The sequence below is a fragment of the Bombyx mandarina genome, chromosome 01 (assembly GCF_030267445.1).
Source record: "Bombyx mandarina strain Sakado chromosome 01, ASM3026744v2".
NCBI classification, from domain to species: domain Eukaryota; kingdom Metazoa; phylum Arthropoda; class Insecta; order Lepidoptera; family Bombycidae; genus Bombyx; species Bombyx mandarina.
The window spans coordinates 10,075,360-10,096,772 of NC_143208.1; the positions used below are offsets into that span (position 1 = coordinate 10,075,360).

A 21,413-nucleotide genomic window follows, 5' to 3' on the forward strand; every position below is an offset into this window, starting at 1 on the left:
GTTTAGAACATTTTAAGTAAAAAAGTTGATATAAAACTACTTTAACGGTTTAATTTAGTGTTCCTGTTATGTCTTTATAGTTTTCGTGATCTGTAAACGGTGATTGTACCTAATAGATTTTAAATTTATCCTAACTGTATATATAACTATTGATGAGTTGGCTTCAATAGATGATACTAAATTGTCTGGGGTAATCTCTAGGTACATGTTTGTACAAATGTACAATTTAGCCTTTTTAAAACATGTACAAGGCTTCTTCATGAAGAATGCTGGCAGATACACTGAATTTTCGCCAATTTATTCTCGTTGGTCATATAACTCACCTTGTTCTTTTTAGCAGTGAATTTGCATCTCTAAAGTCTTTAAGGACGTGTATTAAATTTACCCAAATTTATTTTTAGCTTAAAAAACGTTAATTCTCTACTTTTTTAAATATCAACTTTCGCATCAACAAGCGTGGTATGGAACATCCACCAGAGATGATTGAATGCTAACAAAATTTTCAGTTGCCAAATACTGAATGTTTTGGCGTCTTTCTGTGGTCACAGCTGACTAGGAATAACAACATGAGTTTAATGGCATGCTAAAGGATTTTCCTCCCACTGAGTTCATACTATTTGTAATCCCCCTTGCGCTTGCAACTAAAAGCAGTGCTCATATGCACTGAGATACCTGGTGTTCTACTCTCTTGGTGCTCCAGGTATACGAGTAGCACTAAAAGAAGACTATCAAACCTCTTCTGCATACTTAGTTTGAAGAGTTTATAATCTCTTTGAAGCCGATAGACGACGAGCACACTAAGAGAAAACCAACAGCAGCATTGTACTATATAAAACAATGATCATGTGCATCTTAAGACTTGACTGATTCTCATATTTTTTGCGAGTTAATCAGATAACCACCAGTAAAGTCACTTGATACCGATCCACACCTAGACATAACTAAAAATTACAAGAGTACATCATCGCCATCAGTATTTGTAGTGTAGATTTAAAAGCAGGTCTGGAACGTAAGAAGCCTGCTTTAATCGAAGAAAGCCACTTTTAAAAATTCTTCTGTCTAGATGGTAACCACGAACTATTTCAAGTGCATCAACCAGTACTTGTAGATATCACAAGGTTAGGTAGTATCCCAAGTTGACCACAGTTTCAAGCTCATCAAGTCTTCACGTCTCATTTAAAAACCAAACAAGGTAGAGCGTTTTCAATAAATTTAGCCTTGAAACTGAACTGGGATGAAAAAGAGAAACAATACAATATTTAGGTAGTACACAAAATCACATTTGTGTATTATACCTACATGTATATATATTTGGTATATAATGTAAGTACATAAAAAATGCACTATTCTCATGGCCATATTACATACCACAGAATTTCATTAGTGAGGCCACGAATAAAGAAAGGTTCTTTAACTTTGTTATGATATTTAGGCATAAATCGAAACCTAAAACTAATAAGTAAATTAATTTATATGTCATCCATGAGAGAATTTAAATATTAAGTATATTCACAATAATCAAGAGCTATCCATGCATAGTCAAAATCATTTTAAAATGCACTAAAACATAAATCTATGTAGTTAGCTTATATGAATCACCAGAAAAATAATATGCGTTATTTTAGTTATTGAATTAAATAAAATAAAATTATGTAAAATATATAAAGTTCAATTTAATTAAATTTAAATTAAGCAAGAAACAAAGAAATTTAAGTATTTTGCATTATCATGTTGAGTCGTCTTGAAGCTGCACTAAAGTATAGTCGGATTTTTAATTAGACGAAGCCAGCTGACAGTAGCTAATGTCACTTTGTGAAATAATGTTGCTATATTTAAAGTAATAGTGATGCGTCCAGTTCTCGTTCAATCACATAAATGAACAATGAGTGTGAAGAGTTAATCATTAATTTCAAACTATAAAAGAATATTATTTATATTTTACAATAAAATTGTATTAAAGTGATCCAATATAATAATATGTTACTAGTAGTATGTAACTACAATCAGTTTTTTTTATTTTCATTACCTATGTACCTATAATTGTTATATTTTATACATCTATAGTTTCAACTATATGATGCATTGGAAATAGGACAGTCTTACAAGCTTCCTCGCAATGTTTTTCTTAATGTTTAAAACACTCGGTATTCAGTACAGGTAGATACCATAGGAACATAATGTTTCGTTGAAAACTCGTTGGTATGTACAAAGCACGGCTAAAATTCGAACCCCGTGCCCGATATCGGCAGTTCGGCACACTAACTATTCACTAGACAATCGAGGCAATTTCATTAATTCAGGAGTTTTTTCAATCGTTCACTTTGTCACAACACTATTTTTATTTCATCAAAAACTGACAACACAGTAAACGTCAGTTTACTTCGTCTAATAAAAAATCCGACTATAGTCTAAAATATTTTTAAATTATGATGAAATTTTTAGAATTTGTAGTTTTTAAAACCTTACGCAACCGTAATGACGGATTACTGGCTTCCCTGACCTCGTTAGTTACAGCGAGATATACATTGTAATCTATATGGAGCCATCTAAGTGGGCTTCGGATAGTCCGACGGTTGCAATTCGATAACGCAGCCTATCTACCGAGAACAGGTTGGTCGTGTGCACCGGGGATGTGCTCCGCTTCTCCGTCGAGCGCGGTGTTCCTCAGAGGCCCGGCCGAGGTCCTCAGCCTCTCTTGTAAAACATTGGCTACGATTGGGTCCTGAAAGACGTTCCCTGCGCTCCTCTTCCGGGCCTCAGCGTAGTTTGCTACGCGGACGACACTTGGATAGTGGGCCGTGTCACGGGGGAAGAACCTTAGTAAGTCTGCCCGTCATTCCTGGGCGGGGGTGGCTTTCATCGTCGACAGAATCTGAAGGCTTGGGCTCGAGGTAGTGCTCGACAAAGCGCAGGCTCTGTTGTTTCATGAGGCTCGGAATGCGTCGCCTCGTCACCTCGTGATCGGGGGTGCTTACATTAAAATGGAGGCCATTGGATTGCGGTACCTCGGTATCGTAATGGACGGTCGTTGGTGCTTCCGTGCTCGCTTCGTAAAGTTGGGTTCCCACCTGCTGACAGCTGCCGGTTCGCTGAGTAGGCTGTTTCCACACTTTGGAGGGCACTACGCGGTGGTGTGCCGCCTCTACAAGGGGGTGGCAGATTCCAAGAGGCAATGCTTTATACTATTCTTGATAATTATGGCGTAGCCAGCGTGGCGTCCACCGTTAGGATGACAGATGAGGTACACGGAAAAGACTGCAATACATATTTTATTCCTCAGTTTAGTGTGCAATGACGCCTGAAGTCAACGTCGGAACGGTACTTTGATAAAGCGATGCGTCATGAAAATCGCCTCATCGTGGCTGACGCTGACTGCCCCCTAACTCCGGCACGTAGAGGCCGGTCACCGTCGACGCCCCGGACAAGTTGTTACGGAGCTTTAATATTAGGAACAGGCATAAGGATCTTGGTAACCGTACTCGTTGAACTCGTTAAAGATTTTGTCGTGAAACGTAACCTATACATAAACCCGCCGAATTTCTCGCCAGATCTTTTCAGCGGATCGCGTTTCCGATCCCGTAGTAAATGCATTCGTGCCCTTGAATGGTTAGGTCTCCTTCAGAAGCGTTTGGACGTCTGTTAGCAAATCCCACCCTCCTGGTTGAGCCCAGTCCTATCCTGGTGAAATGGTCTTTCACATCAGAAATACGACCTTCCAAAATAAAGTGTTGTAGATATATATGCCGGAGAAGTGTCGCCGGTTTCAATTAATGGCTATCTAAATGGCCGCTATCGCCACTCGATATATTGTTTTATTTTAATCAGTCAGTGCGCATGTCCGGAGCAAACCGTGTCCCCCGAGCAAGAGAGCTTCGGCAAACGCTCACTCACACTACTGGCAGATTTGATAACCTATAATGATGTCAGTCACGTAAAGTCACGTTGTGCAGCTTGCCATTCTAATAAAATAAGTGACGTCGCTTAACCACGTATGTAAATTAATTATTTCTGACACCGCCATTCTGCTTCTTAATGCGCTCTCGCGTTGCTTCTGGACGTCAGGTCCAGCCTAGGTGGGACAGCGCTAAGCACGCACACTGGCTAGGTGCTCGCAAACAGCTTTAAATTTTACACAAAACATAGCGTGAAGGCTTTCGGCACGTTACAGCTCTAGCGTATAATAAAGTGTCAGGACTTTCAGTAACGGTAATTGAGGCACATCGCAAAGCGTAGTAACTTTCAGCTGACCTTGTCGCATAAGGGCTGATACCCTCACCACCCCTTAAGTAGTGGGCAGTCGCGCAGCACGAAACAGCTTATCAGCTCCGAGATGCCTTCACTCCTCCTAAGTCCGGGAACGAATGCGCCTCGACTCAACCCTTGTAATGACACTTCAACCCTGCCTGAATCGTGCCGATGTTTGACGAACAGTCGCGGCCCATATCCATTAGGTGCCGCGCTTTCACTTCATTTGTCGTGTTCCGATGCGACACATATGTATAAATTATATGCTCTTATAGCATCTGACCTATTTTAGGTCTCGAACTTTAATACTCAACAAAGAGCAAAGCTAAGCAGCTTTTAAAAGTATTTGCGATATTTTACCGCTGAGTGCCCTCCTTGCAGAGAACTGAGACTTGTTAAAATTCACATATGTCACAGCTTTCTTCGGTGTTGCAGCTAAAAAAGGATGAAGAAATATAGTAATTTCTATTCCATTCCAAGTGTCATAGACATATTTTGAAATACGCAGAGACAGAGCACGGTGCAAATTGAGTTTGAAATAAAACATACCAGATTATTTTAACAATAATAAAAATGCAATAGTTTCATTAATCCTATTTATTTTCTGATTGCGTTTGCTTCACTTTGTTGTTATAGCTGACTCAAACCTCTAATTACAATTATTTATTTCATAGGTTACGGAGTCAACAACAAAATGACTGAAACAGTGTATAAAACTCATTACTGTATTTTTATTTACCATTTAAATTATAATATACTAGAACACAATTTAGATATTCAGAGTATCGTTTTCGAATGTTGGATTTGTTGCCCCTTTCATTTCTTGCATTTTTGACACCTCGTTTTGTGGTCTTCTCTAAAAAGGGAAAAATGGGTAGTTTATATAAGGCAAAAGTTATTAATATATAAATTAACTGATTATAATCATCGTTGAAAAACATCTTCAAATTTTGTTTCGACTTAGGGCGTGGGCGTCGGTATGTACACAGCGAATTACTGTTATGGTTAAATAAATCTCTCCAATGAGGACTCTGCTTTTTATTTTATTTTTTAAATTTTACTGAACCAAATATAAGTATTTAAAAATTATATATTACAAACGTTAAATGTATTTATTGGCCCTCTGCCCTCTGTTACAAAATTGTTAATTAGATAATTTAGAAAAAAGGTATTTTTCATTTAGAAGTTTTGTGTAAAAATTGTCAAATAATGTATTTTATTATAATATTTCATGCTAGTTGGCTTTAATTTGGCATTTGCCATTTTAATAAGTTGAACTGGACATACATATGTAAAACCTTACTATTACTGAAATTAAATAAATAAGTCTTAAATTGCTTAGATCTGACGTAAGTGTAATTGTTAAAATAAAGACTTTTTTTCCTGAATTTTAATAACCCTGAACATTTTGCCATGGCATCGACATATAGATTTCGACTCATAGTCGAAGCCAATTTCTATGTAAAAAATATGTGATCTAGATCATGATGTACTTGGTCTTGTCGTGTATGTATGTTTCCTGCAAGCATTCCAAAAAAAAGGTACCCGAAAACAAAAAAGTTTTGTTAACGTAAATTACGCTGCTAAAACCTTTGGTATCAATCATCTAATAAAATGAATATGAAATATGTTGAGCATAATATATGATTTTTTACAAACCTTTGACCGGTATACTTGATTTGTCAACTTTCTAATTCCGGCGAAATGGTTTTCAATTTCATTTAACTTCTTTCCCTCTGTTTCTGGTAAAATAAAATATAGCACCGTGCATCCTATTAAGCTGTAACGTATATAGATTATTATTATTGGACAAATAAATTACGTGACAATGTTCAGGTTTTATATTGAAGCTACTAAATACCTAATTAACTAATCTATACTGGTTTTGTAATTTGTTTTTTACCTAGAATAGTACCGCTCCTTTTCGTGCCGTAGATGTCGTTAAGGAAATTACCCGTAGAAATGCTAGCAGTGTTCTTTGAGTATTACACCAGCATACCGCGATCTCCAACCAAAATTTACTGGTGATGGAGCGTATTATAAACCGCCACAGGTAGGTACCACCATCCAGCCCATTTATGCCGCGGAACAGAGATGCGGTTCAGTTGGAAGGCTGGGACAGGCCCTCATACATTATTATTGAGACTTCGATCTCATCTCCCAGAGTGAGTGATGGCACCCACGTTGTGACGTCTATGGGCTCTTCTAATCACTTAAATCCATGTAGGTCGTAAGCTCAACTCCTTCGGTCGTTTTAAAAAAACTGATTATAGATGATGGTTGTGGCTACTTCTTCTAGCCCTGTTTGGATTTGGACAAGATCCGACGCTTAGGTTATCACCTATAAGTCGACGTCGGCGTAAGATTCGATTTCTACATCAAAGCTAAGTACCACATGTGATGAAAACGGCGACGAACGGCGTTTGCCTATTTACCTAGTCAAGTCATAAATTCTGTCACATGTTTAATGTAAAATAATTGAAATAAGTTTATTCATTATGTAACCATTCATATACCAAAATGAACCCGCAATTCCAAGGAGTATCCCTGCAACCTTCCGAGAGTATCGGGATACTTGGGGTCGACATTTCGAGCGATGTCCAGTTTCTGAGTCATTTGGAAGGCAAAGCCAAGTTGGCCCAAAATGCTGGGAGTCCTCAACAGAGCGAAACGGTACTTCACGCCTGGACAAAGACTTTTGCTTTATAAAGCACAAGTCCGGCCTCGCATGGAGTACTGCTCCCATCTCTGGGCCGGGGCTCCCAAATACCAGCTTCTTCCATTTGACTCCATACAGAGGAGGGCCGTTCGGATTGTCGATAATCCCATTCTCTCGGATCGCTTGGAGCCTCTGGGTCTGCGGAGGGACTTCGGTTCCCTCTGTATTTTGTACCGTATGTACCATGGGGACTGCTCTGAGGAATTGTTCGAGATGATACCAGCATCTCGTTTTTACCATCGCACCGCCCGCCACCGGAGTAGAGTTCATCCATACTACCTGGAGCCACTGCGGTCATCCACAATGCGTTTCCAGAGATCTTTTTTGCCACGTACCATCCGGCTATGGAATGAGCTCGCCTCCACGGTGTTTCCCGAACGCTATGACATGTCCTTCTTCAAACGAGGCTTATGGAGAGTATTAAGCGGTAGGCAGCGGCTTGGCTCTGCTCCTGGCATTGCTGAAGTCCATGGGCGACGGTAACCACTCACCATCAGGTGGGCCGTATGCCCGTCTGCCTACAAAGGCAATAAAAAAAAATCAAAAAAAAATTAACTTCACAAAACATAGATTCTTATGACACTAAAGTTTATTCAAAATGAGCTCCGTGATTTTGAATACAGGCCTTCAATCTGCGCGGCCAGTCGTCTATCGCAGCACGAACGAGGTCCATGTCAATATCGGCGGCTGCCTTAATCAAGGATGTCTTGAGTGACTCCAAATTGGGATGAGGCTTTGAGCACGCCTTTTCCTCCAAGTGTTGCCATATCTTGTAATCTAACGGATTCAAATCTGGACTGGAGGAGGGCCAGTCTTCGTGCCGGATGAAGTCGATTTCACGCGCCGCCAGCCAGTCTTGTGTGCTCTTCGCTCTATGAGCTGGCGCCGAATCTTTTTGGAATACCCAGTGCCTGTTATTGAACATGGTATGAGAAACAGGTTCCACAAGGTTCGTCAGGACTATATTTTGATACACAACTGCATTCGTTTTTACACCTTTCTCACAAAAATGTACCTCTGTTAAGCCCCAATAAGAAACTCCCAACCATACCATGAGCGAGGATGGAAAATGACCTCATTGGACACGCGGAATACGGTTGCTCGCTTCTTCACTACTGTGTGCGTACACCTTATCATTTTGTTTGTTGTAGCTCTCTTCTACGGTAAAAATTTTTTCATCCGAAAAAAGAATTTCCCGATATTTTTTTCCCGCGTACCGCTTCAACAAAGCGCGGCATCTCTTCAGTCTCAGGTCATTAGACGAGCATTCAAACGATGTCCTGTTTTTCTTCGATATGCCCGAAGCCCTAAGACTTCATTTAACACCCTTTTCACCGTGGTTCTGCTTAACCCCATCTGAAGGGCCAACAGTTTCTGCTTACGTTTGGGATTTCTTTGAATTCGCGCCTTCACAGCTTTTATCACTGCTGGAGTCCTAACAGACCGAGGGCGACCACTTCTTGACCTGATCTACACTAGAGTCTTCATTGTATCGTTTGATGGTACGATAAACGAATCTTTTGGTTATATTCAAATTTTTCAGTATGTTAAAAATTTTAATTGGCGCGTAACCGCAACGATGCAGCGCAATAACTGCAACACGGTCTTCTTTAAGCGTCCACTCCATATTTAAAAATGAGTAAAATTCTAAAAGTATACATTTTTATTTTCATGAACAATTCGAATTCAATAAACTTTTTTGTGGCCAGCATTCTAAAAGAAAAGTTTTTACTGTGTGACAATACTTATGACCTGACTAGTTACATACCTACTAATCTTTTTCTTTCTTTAAACAGGCTATTTGTGAATTTATCATTTTATTATCAATTATCGAGTAAGCCTAAGTTTAAAAAAACACTATTACTAAAAGAAGTATAAAGGTGACCAGATTAAAAAAACTTTCCTGTTTTAAACTCAAAAGTCAACGACCGTTTTTCGTTTTACGTTTCGGATAGACGACAAGAGACAGTAATTTCCATTACCTCGAAAATTGAATTCATACTAATCACTGCGATTACCAGAAGTATTGTTGCTTTATTTAACAGTACTTAGTTTTGCCGTAATAGTATTAAATAGAGGGCATTGTAATTTTTTTTTAACAATCAACATTCATATTTGGTAACATTTTAAAAATGTGAGATATATTTAATACGTTCACTATTGGTCCTAACTCTGGACTGGCCATAGCCATCTATTAATTGGAACACTTAACAGTAAAAAGAACTCGTACAGCTTTCTGTCAGTGATCTTCTTTTGCGTATCCCATGAGGAGTAGATTATTTCGGACTGTCTTATTCATTTTTTTTCATTGTTTAATGACCAGCTATTCTCGCAGCTAGGCCTAAGTCATCTCTGAAAATACGCGATATGGCCCTGGATCTTATATTAATTTCCCTGAATAAATTATTTGGCTTTCCGACTATGGCCATAATCAATAATCTTTGTTATACGATTATACAAGTAATACATTACCTATTAAATTGAGTACTAAATACTTACGATACAATACCGTAAAATCCATACGTTCCCCAAATGGATAGGGTATCCACCATCGAAATGTACATTTTATTAGTTAGAAAACCAAATATATATCCTACAGCACTCGCTAATCCGGCACCACCGGATCTCGTTTTGGCATTAAATACCTGAAAATAATAACAGATATATGTACCTGATAATAGTCAGCCTAATAATAAATCAGAACCCGACCTACTACTATGACTTTCGGGTCACCCTCGTATTACTTTATTAGTGCCCTAATTTACTCAATTTCTCCTCTTTGCGTCATATTCATCAATACTGAGGGTCGTGACCACCCTTCTGTATCACCTTCTCACTACTACTGAATGACCAACTCTCTAATCCATAACTCGTCGCATACTATTGCTTATATAATATTTTAACACACTTTAAATAATAGGTGAATGAGATAGTACATGTGCAAGTCGTGGGATGGCCTTTCAACTAAAAAATAGAGAACCCATCCTATCTGTCAAAGAGGGTAGCACCTAACATGGTGTCTAAGCACTCTGGTGACTGCTTAACATCAGATGAGCCCTGAACTTGTTTGTCTACAATTGTCAGTGGCACATCCATACTAATACAAATTATAAAGGTGTTTATTTGTCCTTCTTTCACTTCGAAGCAACGGATTGAAATGATTTTTATAGTGATAGTTTATGACCAGGGCAATGACTCCTTTATATCCCGAAAATACATCTTATTCCCACAGGAAAGTAAACAGATACCTTTCCTTCATCACGGTAAACAGCTATAGTTCTACACAATGCGCTCCGATAAGCAATTAATAGCAACGTGCGATCTACCCTAGAACATTTTCAATGTATTTTAATGATTCTTTACCTCTCCAATTAAGATCCAAGGGAGCAACCGAATGCCTGTGTGCGTGGCCAATGCCAGTACCATGAGAAATGTTGTTGGCATCCATGAATAAGGATTTTTCTGGAAAATGGCCGTTTTCTCAACATCTTACAAAACTTAATATGTAGACAGTTGTTGTGCTTTCATACTCTTGCTCAAGCTCTTTTTGAAAAACCAATAGTAAAAATTAACAGTACATAAACCTTAAGAACGGCAATTAAGCATTATTATCTGTCGGCCTTATGGCTTAAGCCACCTCTTTTAGGTAAACCTGTAGGAGGACTGTAACACACGAAAATACACGTTGCTATTGGCACTAGACACGTCCTTACGGATTCAGCAGATCCAATAACCCTTGCATTAGACGCCTTCAACCCTTCAACTCTAACATTAGGGACAGGCTTAGGGACCCCAGTAACCGTACTCGTCGAACTCGACAAAGAGTTCGACGTGCAACCTAACTCATACGTCAGCTCTCTGAGTTTTTCGCCGAATCTTCTCAGCGGATCGCGATTCTGATCCAGCACTAAATTCATTCACGAAGCAGCTGCCCTTGAGTTGATAGGCCCCCTCAGGAGGCGCTCGGGCAGCTCTTAGCAAATCCCATCCCTCCTGGCTGAGCCCGTGCTCGCCCACCTGTCCTGGTGAAACTGGAAAGGCCCTCGGGCCAACAGTAATACGTCCTTCACAAAAAAGAAAAAAGTAGCTATTGATTTATAGTGAAATGTGTAGGTAGAGTTATAAAGAAAACACCCAAAAATGCTTACCACGAAGACTTCAGTTTCACTGGTAAGAGTGGCATTGACATCAGTAACAACTCTTTCTGCGTTCAAAGATACTCCGCTCATAATGTGCTATAACATAAAAAGTATTAATAAGTCAAAAGATTTCTTGTGAATTCATAATATTATTTGTCGTTTAGGAATGTTGTGACTTAGTATTGTGTTATATACGTAATATTGGGAAGACCTAAAACGTGCGTACATGGCTATACATAATCAATTCAATTTTATATAATTTGTTTAAAAGTGCTACCAAAATTCTTACAGTGCGAGCGTATAAGTCGTAGATGGCCACTAAGATACAGCATATACCAGCGACGCCCGTGGAGAAGAATGCGAGAGGTCTCTTTCCGGTGTAGTGCACTAATAGCACACAGGCACCGGAGCCAAGTATTTGCAGAATTCCGAGGATGAGTGTGGCGTAGTATTTATCAATAGGCGCTTCGAGCATCTGAAATATGGATACTGCATATGTCTGCAACATCCAATTATAAACATGTTTCACTTAATTTCTCTTCTGAGCATGAGTATTTTGTTGTACAGAATCGGGTTCATTAGTCTTGTTCACAATAGTTTCACAAAATCGTGAATTTTGTGAAACTATTTCGTTATTATATGTATTTTTTGGCTTGTGAAGGAAAATGAAAATCACTAGTCACAATGGAAATAATGTATAGGGGCTTACTTAGAAAATAAGTAAATATGTATCTTGAAATCACCTGTAAAGTTGTCATGCCGCTGAAATGGCCAACAAAGAAGGAAAAACTGACGAGAAAAAATGGCAGTAAGAAACTTCTTCTACAATACTGATATACCTTTTCTGACAACGTTTCTTCCGTATTATCAACATCTGCAATTATTAAATAAAGACAGATTAAGTTTTCGGAAAAATATTTAGCCTTTAGCTTTGTGGAGGAAATATTAGTCTTTTTTGCATATTGTTATAGCCCAAACAACGTATTTCCGTCCAGTTTTTGATTTTATCACTAATCAAAGAAATCAGCGTGACGTTTTTACTGGCTCTGTTTGAATTAATGCGCTGATGGCTTGTCTGAAGTTGGTAGACGATAAATATATTACAACGTGAATGCGTGCGTAATAAAAAAATCAACCAAAAATAATACAGGTACATACGACTAGCACTTATTTTTTAAACCGATCTCAAATATTTTAATTTTGTAATTTTAACTTTAAACTTGCGTGATAAAATAAAGTGATTTAACTTCATTTGACAAATTGTTTCTAAGCGACTTTCTAGTGTTATCTATTTGCTTAATTAGCCGTGAATCATAAATATACCCTAATTACAAACAATTACAACCAAATTATCAAAAAAACAAGCATTAGTGGATACACTAATGGATGCATTAAGCATTGCTCAAACATAATTTATTAACTAAAACAATAACTTGGTTACATGGTCGATAGCCATAAACGTTGTCTGATTTGTGTGTAAATAAATTATGAACTTAATCAGACATCTTTAATTCGGTGAAAATAACGTTAAATATACCGTTACACACAATATGCATTCCAAGCTATTAAAACAACTTTAACAGACTCATTATTTATTATGCCGAGTGTCCAAATGTGATATTACAAGAATTTACTTTTACATGTGTTTGATTTTTACGAACAAAATGAACTAGTCCAATCACCTTCACCGAAATTATGAATATTAAGGCTGATTTACGAAATGAATGTTCCTTAAAAAAGTATGTGTGTATGACGTATTCGACTACAGAAACTAGTGTCTGCAGTTTTTTTTATAAATATAGGAATATGTGTAAGAAGCCGTCGTCGCCTATTGGATAGGACGCAGGTGTTCTCGTATCGAGCGACATAGCCACGTATTCGACGCGTGATCACGAACGACTTCCACAATAACAGTATTGTGTAATAAAACACAACGCACAAAGGCTTAAAAGTAATGAATATAATTGAATAAGCAATTTCGAAAAGGGCACATCTCTGAAAATGTAAAATGTTCAGGAAATGAAAAAAACTGATTATTTTCTAAAGCAGTGTAAAATTTAAAATATTAACTTTTGAGATACATTTTAGTGTTAATTAGCAATTGAAAATTACTGGAATTATTATAAAATGGGTGTAGGTAAGCCTCAAAACTACATGTATATGAAAAAACGTATTTGACAAAATATGCGACATGTGCCCTTTTCGAAATTGCATATTCAATTAGGACTTGAGCGTGGGCAACCTTCAATTATTGATGAATATGGGATCCATCATAGCACCTGAGACCACTCATCTATCTAAAGTATCGATACTATTCGATTACTAAGTATCGATACTAATCGATACAAATTATTTAACCTATTATCAGTAAAGATCAAGAAAACATTAGAAGGTACTACATTAGAATTAGAAGGAAATACATTGCCTGTCTTCGAAAAACCCTCCTTATGTCAATGAGCTTTTAGCCGTTCGATTAAAAGATAATCTGTTAAATATTTTATAATCGAACTATAAATACAATTGTTAATCTTGGTAATATTTAGTGGGATCAGCTTAATTCATAAATATATACGAGTTAAGTAAAAATTTGAACACATAAAATTAGAAAGGTTACAAAGTACATTTATAAGAATTGAAAACTTTAATGAACCTTTTCCTCTTTTGAATAGAGCTTTGATATCCTGCAACTCTTGTTCCACGACATGTGGACCTGTCCATCCACGAAGCCATTGCAAGCTCTAAAAAGAAAAAGAAAAAGAAACTTAGACTTAAATCAATTTTCATCAATTCTATTTCATCAATCAATCAAGATCCTCATACTTCATTTACATATTATATGAAACTACAAATGAACTATGCTGTAAAAACAAGAAATATTTTATAAATATACTGAACTCCCTAGTTTATAGTCTGGATTGTGGAATAAAATGAAATAATAATATGACCGATAGGAAAGTATACATATACATAATATGTATGTATCCACAAACGGAAAATAGTATCTTGTTAAAATTCTCATTCTGAAACTGTGTACGGGCGGCCCAATGAGGCTCAATTTAGGTTAGTTGCCTTAGTCATGAAAATTTTATGCCTATTTTGAATTTAAATTTTAAACAAATATCCATCTGTATCGGCTTAAAGTTCGAACCGGGTATCATTCAAATTATTATTTAAAAATTCACCTTTCTAGCATCTTCGTAACGTTTCTTAGCAACCAGCCAATGTGGAGATTCAGGAACAAAACATAATGCTATAACGGCCAAGATCTGAAACCAACAAACATTATGAACAAATACGAATGACTCTTAAGGAAACGACGTGCAAGTAGTTTTCAAAATGAAACACAGCTATCATGCGCATGCAAGTGATGTATCTGAGATTAAGACAAGATATAAAAAAGGGTTAGCAAGAATATTTCGAAATAAATTTATTATAAATAAATCGATTACTTTCTTCTTTATTTCAGTGTGGCAATGGACTTCTCTTTTTTTTAAGATTTATAGCCTAATCGACTTTTCGCAATGCCATTATTGCCAGCGTCGAATTTACAGTTTTTACAGTTAGGTAAGTGGTACATTATCATTCACATTAAAAGTCTATGAGTGACGACTATGTTCACCATAGATAATATATCCAGCACACGTTCTCCACTGAAAAGTAATTAGTAATATAAAGTAATGATAAATATAAAAACCGCTTTCAATTTAATTTGAAAAGAAAACACAAACTTACTGTGAATATAATGTTAACGAGTGCCACTGTCCTCCAGTACATAAAGAGACCAAACAGAAACTGTGTGAAAACTCCGATAAGTATGCACATAGAACTAGTAGCTGTCAAGGCACCTCGAAGATGTGGTTGCGTTATTTCTGCCACATACGTTAGTACCTAGAATAAGTACAACCAGACCAAATTAATTTTAAATAAGTATCAGTGCCTTTGGCCCAATGAGCAAGAAACCTTGTTTACTAACATCAAGCGCAGCGGTGACGAGGCCATGGTTCAACTAATTAATTACCTGTTGTAATGCGCATTGCTAACCACTGTGGAATGTAGAGCAGCTGTTATTCCAAAACAATCGAAAAATCTCTTGACTTTTTGTTTTTAAAAAGCATTGAAAAAAATCCTCAAGCTAAGTAGATTTCATCAGCCTGGGACCTGGAGGCGCTGGCTGCCGACTACGGGTGCCGTAGCAACCTTCGCTCTAGGGGGGAAGGGCGCCCTGGGGAAGGAGTAATTCAGTAGGTGCTGGAGACGTTGTCTCGTCGTTTGGTAGACCCGTCGGAAGGAAACCAACGGCGCAGTGCCACCATTGCGCAGACCGCGACGAGGATGACACAGCGAAACACACATTGGCGCATTGCTCGGGATTCGACGAACAACGCGCCGCCCTCGTCGCGGTCATAGCGCGGACCTGCCGCCGCTGCGGGTCGTTCCTACGATGCTCGGTAGGATGCTCGACTTCTGCGAGTCCATCATAGATGGAAGCGACGGAACGAGAGAGGGAGAGCTCTTTCCTTTCCGCACCCGGATCCACCATGGGTGTTTTTAAAACCCCCAAGCTTAGCCTTTTTTATTTAATTTTGAGAGATTTTTGCATGTTGTTGAAAAATAGGCACTGTGTGGAACATAGATCAAAATAAAATATAACATCTCCAATTTGAATGGCGTATATTTTTTTTTTAATAATTAGTTTTAATTTAATAAATAAATGGCAATATCGCCTATTGCGAGTGCATCATCTTGTAGAAGCAGACGACTGAACATGGCAAAGAACGCTCTTCTCTCTGCTCATCAAAGCATGGCGATCGAGCAAGAATAGTGATCTCACTCTGCGGTTGGCCTCAGTGTGTCTGGTACCCATTGTATGCCAATACTAATCAAACAATACCGATAAAGTCTTATTCATAAACTTAAATTAATTTTATTAACTTTATGCGTAATACACATTATAATATTCTATTATATACTTATTTCAAGTAAACTATATGCAAAGGAAAAATACTTGAAAAGTGTAATATAAGATGATAGGACATTGGCCAATACAGGTGTAGATAAGACGCATTTACCTCCAAGTTGTAACACTTTGATAAGAAGAGATATTTAATTAAGAAACTAAAGTGTACATTGCGAAAGTTATCGCCATTTAAATTGATTTATCCTTTCTGATATATTTACAGGGTGAGTAAAGAAATATTGCCGATTATTTAATTTATATCTTATTTGTTTACAATTCATTTCTTAGGTCAGAGAATATCCTTGAACTTGCGTAAGGTTGATAAAGTCTTAACAACTAAATCAAACATTCAAAGACAATACAATTTATTTATGAAATGTACTTATTACTTTTTCTAATTAGGGCAAACGAACTTACAGGATGAATGCGACCGCCGCCTTTAAAGTTCCAATAAACGGATTATTTTGGTCAGTTTTGGTACTGTTGGATGTTTGGTACTGTTGGATAACAATACGAACATTAACAGCAGTAGCCAAAACATAAGTCGCCATACTGGTCGAACTAGTCGAGTTCGCCGTGACACTTAGCCTGTAGCACCATTCCAATGAGTTTCTCACCAGAAACAACCGCCTCTTCTATATCTAGCTACAAGTCTTCATTAATTGTATTTCAATTGTATTGTAATAACGGCTATTCTAGATTTCAAATTGCAACGCTATTATACATCGCGGCAAAAGTAGGCAAGATAAGCCACTTGCCAGTTAACAAAACGAAACACTTTCGGCCAGAGAAAATGTATAAATTAATTACTTACAGGTGCTTCAAGGAGACCTCCAGCTAAGCCCGTTAAAAACAGAGCTGCATATAAATGTCCGGTACTGGTTGAGAAGTGAAATAGTAACCAAGCTATAAAGAATGGAAGGTTCACAACTTGCATAGAACGTCGGCGACCAATGGGTGTCGTGACTATGCCGGATACTGCACACCCCAGTGGCACGACTATCAAGTTTATTGAACCTACAGGACAAAACAGACGTTACATGAGAAAATTTTATTTTTAAGAAAGGAAAAATAATGAAATAAATAGGATATCTAAAAAACCATGTACAGTCAAATCTGGATAAGTGAGAAAACTCTATAAGTGAGAGTAATAGCCAGGAACCGTCATTTTAAGCTCCCAAAACCTCTATTAGCGAGAAAAAGAAACCTCTGTAAGAGAGTCTTTTTTCCCTCATGGACCTCCGTAAGTGAGACTGCTACTTATCTATACCTCCATAAGCGACAGTCGAGCTTTATTTATTTATATTATTTAGGAGGAACAAATGAAAAAGCAAATTTTAACATCTGCTATTTTATGACCCATTCTTAACTTTTGTGGAACTTCCTTCCATTGTTTTTGTATTGTTTTCTCGTCAATATTGAACCTATTCTATATCGTGGAACTAAATAACTTTGTTATTTTATCGCATTCTTTTCGAATGGACACGTGTACCTGTGTACCGTCCTGTTTGTCGGACTTACTCAGTTTATCGTTAGTCAATTGCGAACGAAAGTTCTGTTCTGTATCATGTCAAAACGGAAAATTAAAGTACTGTCATTAAGTGATAAACTTAAAATAGTGAATGCGTTTGAATCCGGAAAATCGCCAAATGAAATTCAGAGGGAGCATTAGCGAGAAACTCGGGTTAGTGAGAAACCTCTATAAGCGAGAATGAGATTGTGCTCCCTTGAACTCTCGCTTATCCAGGTTTGACTGTATTTAAACGGTAATTTAAGAAATCATTCATTAAATTGTCGCACAACAAACACACTACAAACTACTTATCATAAAATAAATATTAATCAATACTTATTTAAAATTAAAATTACTATTGTTATATTAGATATACTAATTAGTCAAGTCAAAATGTCGGCGTCGTCATGTCGTCGTCACATGATTTAAGCTACTCTTTGCATGAAATATAAATTAAAAGACTATAAATGGTACAACAGCTGTTATGAGTTAACATGAAAAATGAACAAAAATATTCAATTTGTTAGAACACTATACAACAAAGATCGCTTTTCGATAAGATTACTTAAACGAGAAACCTTTCCTAAGTGTCAATAATAATAATAATACAATATTTTAACTTATTTATATAAATTTATGACGCACCAACACAAAGTACATAAACAAACAAAGAAATGTTCAAATATTTTTTTTTTAACAAATAAGAACAAGATACTTTACTTGAATAATACATTATTACAATTAAACAATAATTTGACAGAACGTTTGTCAATATAAGCTTTATGATTTAATAATATGAAGCAAAACGATTATTTACACTTATAACTCGACTACAGAACAACAACAATAATGTTGTTTCTAAATATTGACGGTACTGATAAATGCAAGGCTAGCAAGCTATAGCAATGTCAAAACTACGTACCTAGATCGTACATAGAAAGGTCAATGCAATAAAGAGGAAGCGTCATTTATATAAAGAGCTTTAATTCACAGGGTTTTTAAGAATACAAATTATTTGATAGACTAAAAAACAATAACTTTATTCTTAGTAGAACCAAAGGTACCTAAAATATAAAGTTTGTGTTTATTTGTAACGTATCCAAATGTTGGTCCCTAAGTACCACCAGACTTGTGAGGCGCACTTTTTCATCTGTTTTAACATCAAGGAGAACTGTATAATGAATATAATATGAGCATGGTCAACAAACTGAGTATTATATAATATCAACAACGATAACACTCAGCATTAGAATAAGTACAGGCTACAACAGTAGCCGAAAGACAATACAATATGTAACGAACGCCTAAATGATTACTGCTAAATTGGTATTTTAATAAACGTGAATTGTTTTTAGTTTGTTTTATTGGAGTTTTCTACGAGTATCTTGTAGTAAACGAGTATGTGGTAATAAACCTAATTATAAAATGATTAGCGATTCAAGAATGTAAACAGTTTTTTACTTACTTATCCAAGAAATCTCAGATTTTTCTAAATGTAAAACTTCGCCCTCTTTTGGTTTCTCGACAGCGGGAATGAGTATAGTCGTAAAACCCAAGGTCATGCCATAGCCTGTAACAATAACAATTATGATGTTATTTCAGTCTAGTTCTTCAATAACGACACCGAAATACTGATAAAATATCAATTGTCCTTTAGAGCTTTCTTTTTTTTTTTAAGAAGAAGTCGTGACTTTGAGGTCCTTCCAGTTTCATGCGAGCAGGTGGGTGAGCATAGAGGCAGGGGTGGGATTTGCTAACAGCTGCCCGAGCGCCTCCGAAAGAAACATAACTTAAGGGCAGCTGCTTCGCGAATGCATCTACTACCGAAACGGAATCGCGACCCACTGAAAAGCTCAGTCAAGAGCCACAGCAGGCTGATGCATGTGCTAGGTTTGGGTTTCTAGGGTCCGATTTCTAGGGTCCCTATGCCTAGTCATAGAGCTAAAGCTGCAGGCGCGTAATGACCATCATAGTGGATCGGATGGAACCGTTACGGCATTTCTATAACGTCGACCGTGTCTGACTCTTGCGTCAGCCAGAGTCAGATAGTACTTAGTCAGTGGCACTCAGTGGCAGCCACGATGAGACAATTGTCATGACGAATCGTCTTATCGAAGTACTGTTCCGATGCTGACTTAAAATGTTTTCTGATGGATTCGGGGCCCAGACCATTATGAAGGTCGACGCGAACGACGATGTTTCTATAGCTATCCTGCAAAAACGGTATTGAAGGGACTAAAGGGTATCTATGTGGGTGTGGGTCGCGTGAGCGAACACCACATTCGCGTAGGTATACACAGACCGTTTACAAGTTTTCAGTGACGTCACTTTATTGCGAAGGGGACATTTTACTCCGCTTGCATGTCATAGAATGAAGTCCATGAGTATAAATGCGGCGCGATTGCGGACGTCCTTTATGTGAGAACAGAATGTCATCGGTGCATCTAGGATGGCTCCCAAATACTTGCCTTTCCCGACCCATGGTATTAATTGGCCAAAGAGGGTTGGCCGGACATCATGTTTGATTTTTAAATGAACTTTGAATTTAGAGAAAATAACGTTAATAGGTAAATAATTAGATCATGACAATAAAATCTGCTTAAAAGAATCGTTTTATTTTATGGTATTACAATTTATTACCCAGTAATAGGAGGTTCTTTACGCTCACAGCCAAAAATTGGGGAAGAGCTGTGCGAAAATCCTTTTTGTATACATAATGTGCATACGTTGCACCATCTCCAGCTACTTCTGTGTCGAGCGCCATCTATAAAACATACAAAAACCCGTATGAAAATAAAATGAAATACAACCTATAATATGCCAAAGATTTGGATTTTTATAAATATTTCTTATGAAAGTTAATATTTTAACTGTTTGTATTGTTTTCTTGTGAGGTTATGCACCTCTTTAACGACTTTCTTTCTTTCTTTTTTCTTCAACTGCCCATTGCAACATACTGTCCGGCTACTTAATGAAAATGAAAAACTATTTCGAGGAATAGGCTAGTTACCTAGCCTATTCCTCGAAATAGTTTTTATTATAGAATTACAGAAAACCTCTTTAATTACCATTATTTTTATTCAAATATATTTGACCTTTGTTTGTCCTCAAATGACACAATCGCTGGCTTTATTCTAACAGAAACTTTTTTTTATTGCTTAGATGGGTGGACGAGCTCACAGCCCACCTGGTGTCAAGTGTTTACTGGAGCCCATAGACATCTACGACGTAAACGCGCCACCCACCTTAAGATATAAGTTCTAAGGTCTCAAGTATAGTTACAACGGCTGCGCCACCCTTTAAACCGAAACGCAATACTGCTTCACGGCAGAAATAGGGAGGGTGGTGGTACCTACCTGCACGGATTCACAAAAGGTCCTACTACCAGTAATTAGGCAAATTATAATTCTCCGGGTTTGATTTTTATTACACGATGTTATTCCTTCACCGTGGAAGTCAATCGTGAACATTCGTGAATGTTTTCAGATAGATTGTACACGTTTCCTAGAAAAAATAGGAAAGAAAAAAGAATATTACATTGATAAAAATACGTTATTAAATATGAAACGGTTAATTTCTTTTATCTTCTTAACTGACTTCAAAAAAGAAGGTTCTAATCCGCCAATTTCTTTTGCGCGTTACCGTGACTTTTTTCTAGGTAAACCGATTTTGTTAAGTCTTTTTTATCTGAAAGCTGGTAACTCATCTAGTTCCAAATTTAATTAAGATCTGACCAGTAGTTTTTCAGTTGTCCTTAATAATGCATCTTTACTACATAGGTACTTCGACTACATTGATAATAGTTTTTTTTTGTTTTGTTTTATTTACTTAAGGCGGTTT

The 21,413-nt window shown here is 37.2% G+C and overlaps 1 protein-coding gene across 5 annotated transcripts in view; it reads right to left on the minus strand.

Annotated features, from left to right (window-relative positions):
* Window positions 1-4,827: 4,827 nt before the first annotated feature.
* Window positions 4,828-21,413, minus strand: part of LOC114245163 (facilitated trehalose transporter Tret1) — a 34,346-nt gene continuing 17,760 nt past the window's right edge. For 2 of the 5 annotated variants that reach the window (XM_028177211.2, XM_089729658.1), the window contains exons 2-14: window positions 20,214-20,337; window positions 19,039-19,143; window positions 16,875-17,077; window positions 14,836-14,991; window positions 14,286-14,369; window positions 13,754-13,841; window positions 11,847-11,977; window positions 11,393-11,602; window positions 11,113-11,199; window positions 10,328-10,426; window positions 9,464-9,609; window positions 5,905-6,025; window positions 4,828-5,101 (exon numbers count right to left, since the gene is read on the minus strand). In XM_028177211.2, coding sequence (XP_028033012.2) covers window positions 5,015-5,101; window positions 5,905-6,025; window positions 9,464-9,609; window positions 10,328-10,426; window positions 11,113-11,199; window positions 11,393-11,602; window positions 11,847-11,977; window positions 13,754-13,841; window positions 14,286-14,369; window positions 14,836-14,991; window positions 16,875-17,077; window positions 19,039-19,143; window positions 20,214-20,337 — 1,641 coding nt within the window. In that variant the 3' untranslated portion in view covers window positions 4,828-5,014. Of the gene's footprint in view, window positions 5,102-5,904; window positions 6,026-9,463; window positions 9,610-10,327; window positions 11,029-11,112; window positions 11,200-11,392; window positions 11,603-11,846; window positions 11,978-13,753; window positions 13,842-14,285; window positions 14,370-14,835; window positions 14,992-16,874; window positions 17,078-19,038; window positions 19,144-20,213; window positions 20,338-20,929; window positions 21,078-21,413 lie in introns of all 5 variants that reach the window. The other 3 variants (XR_016323517.1, XM_089729654.1, XM_089729656.1) reach the window with 3 other exon arrangements.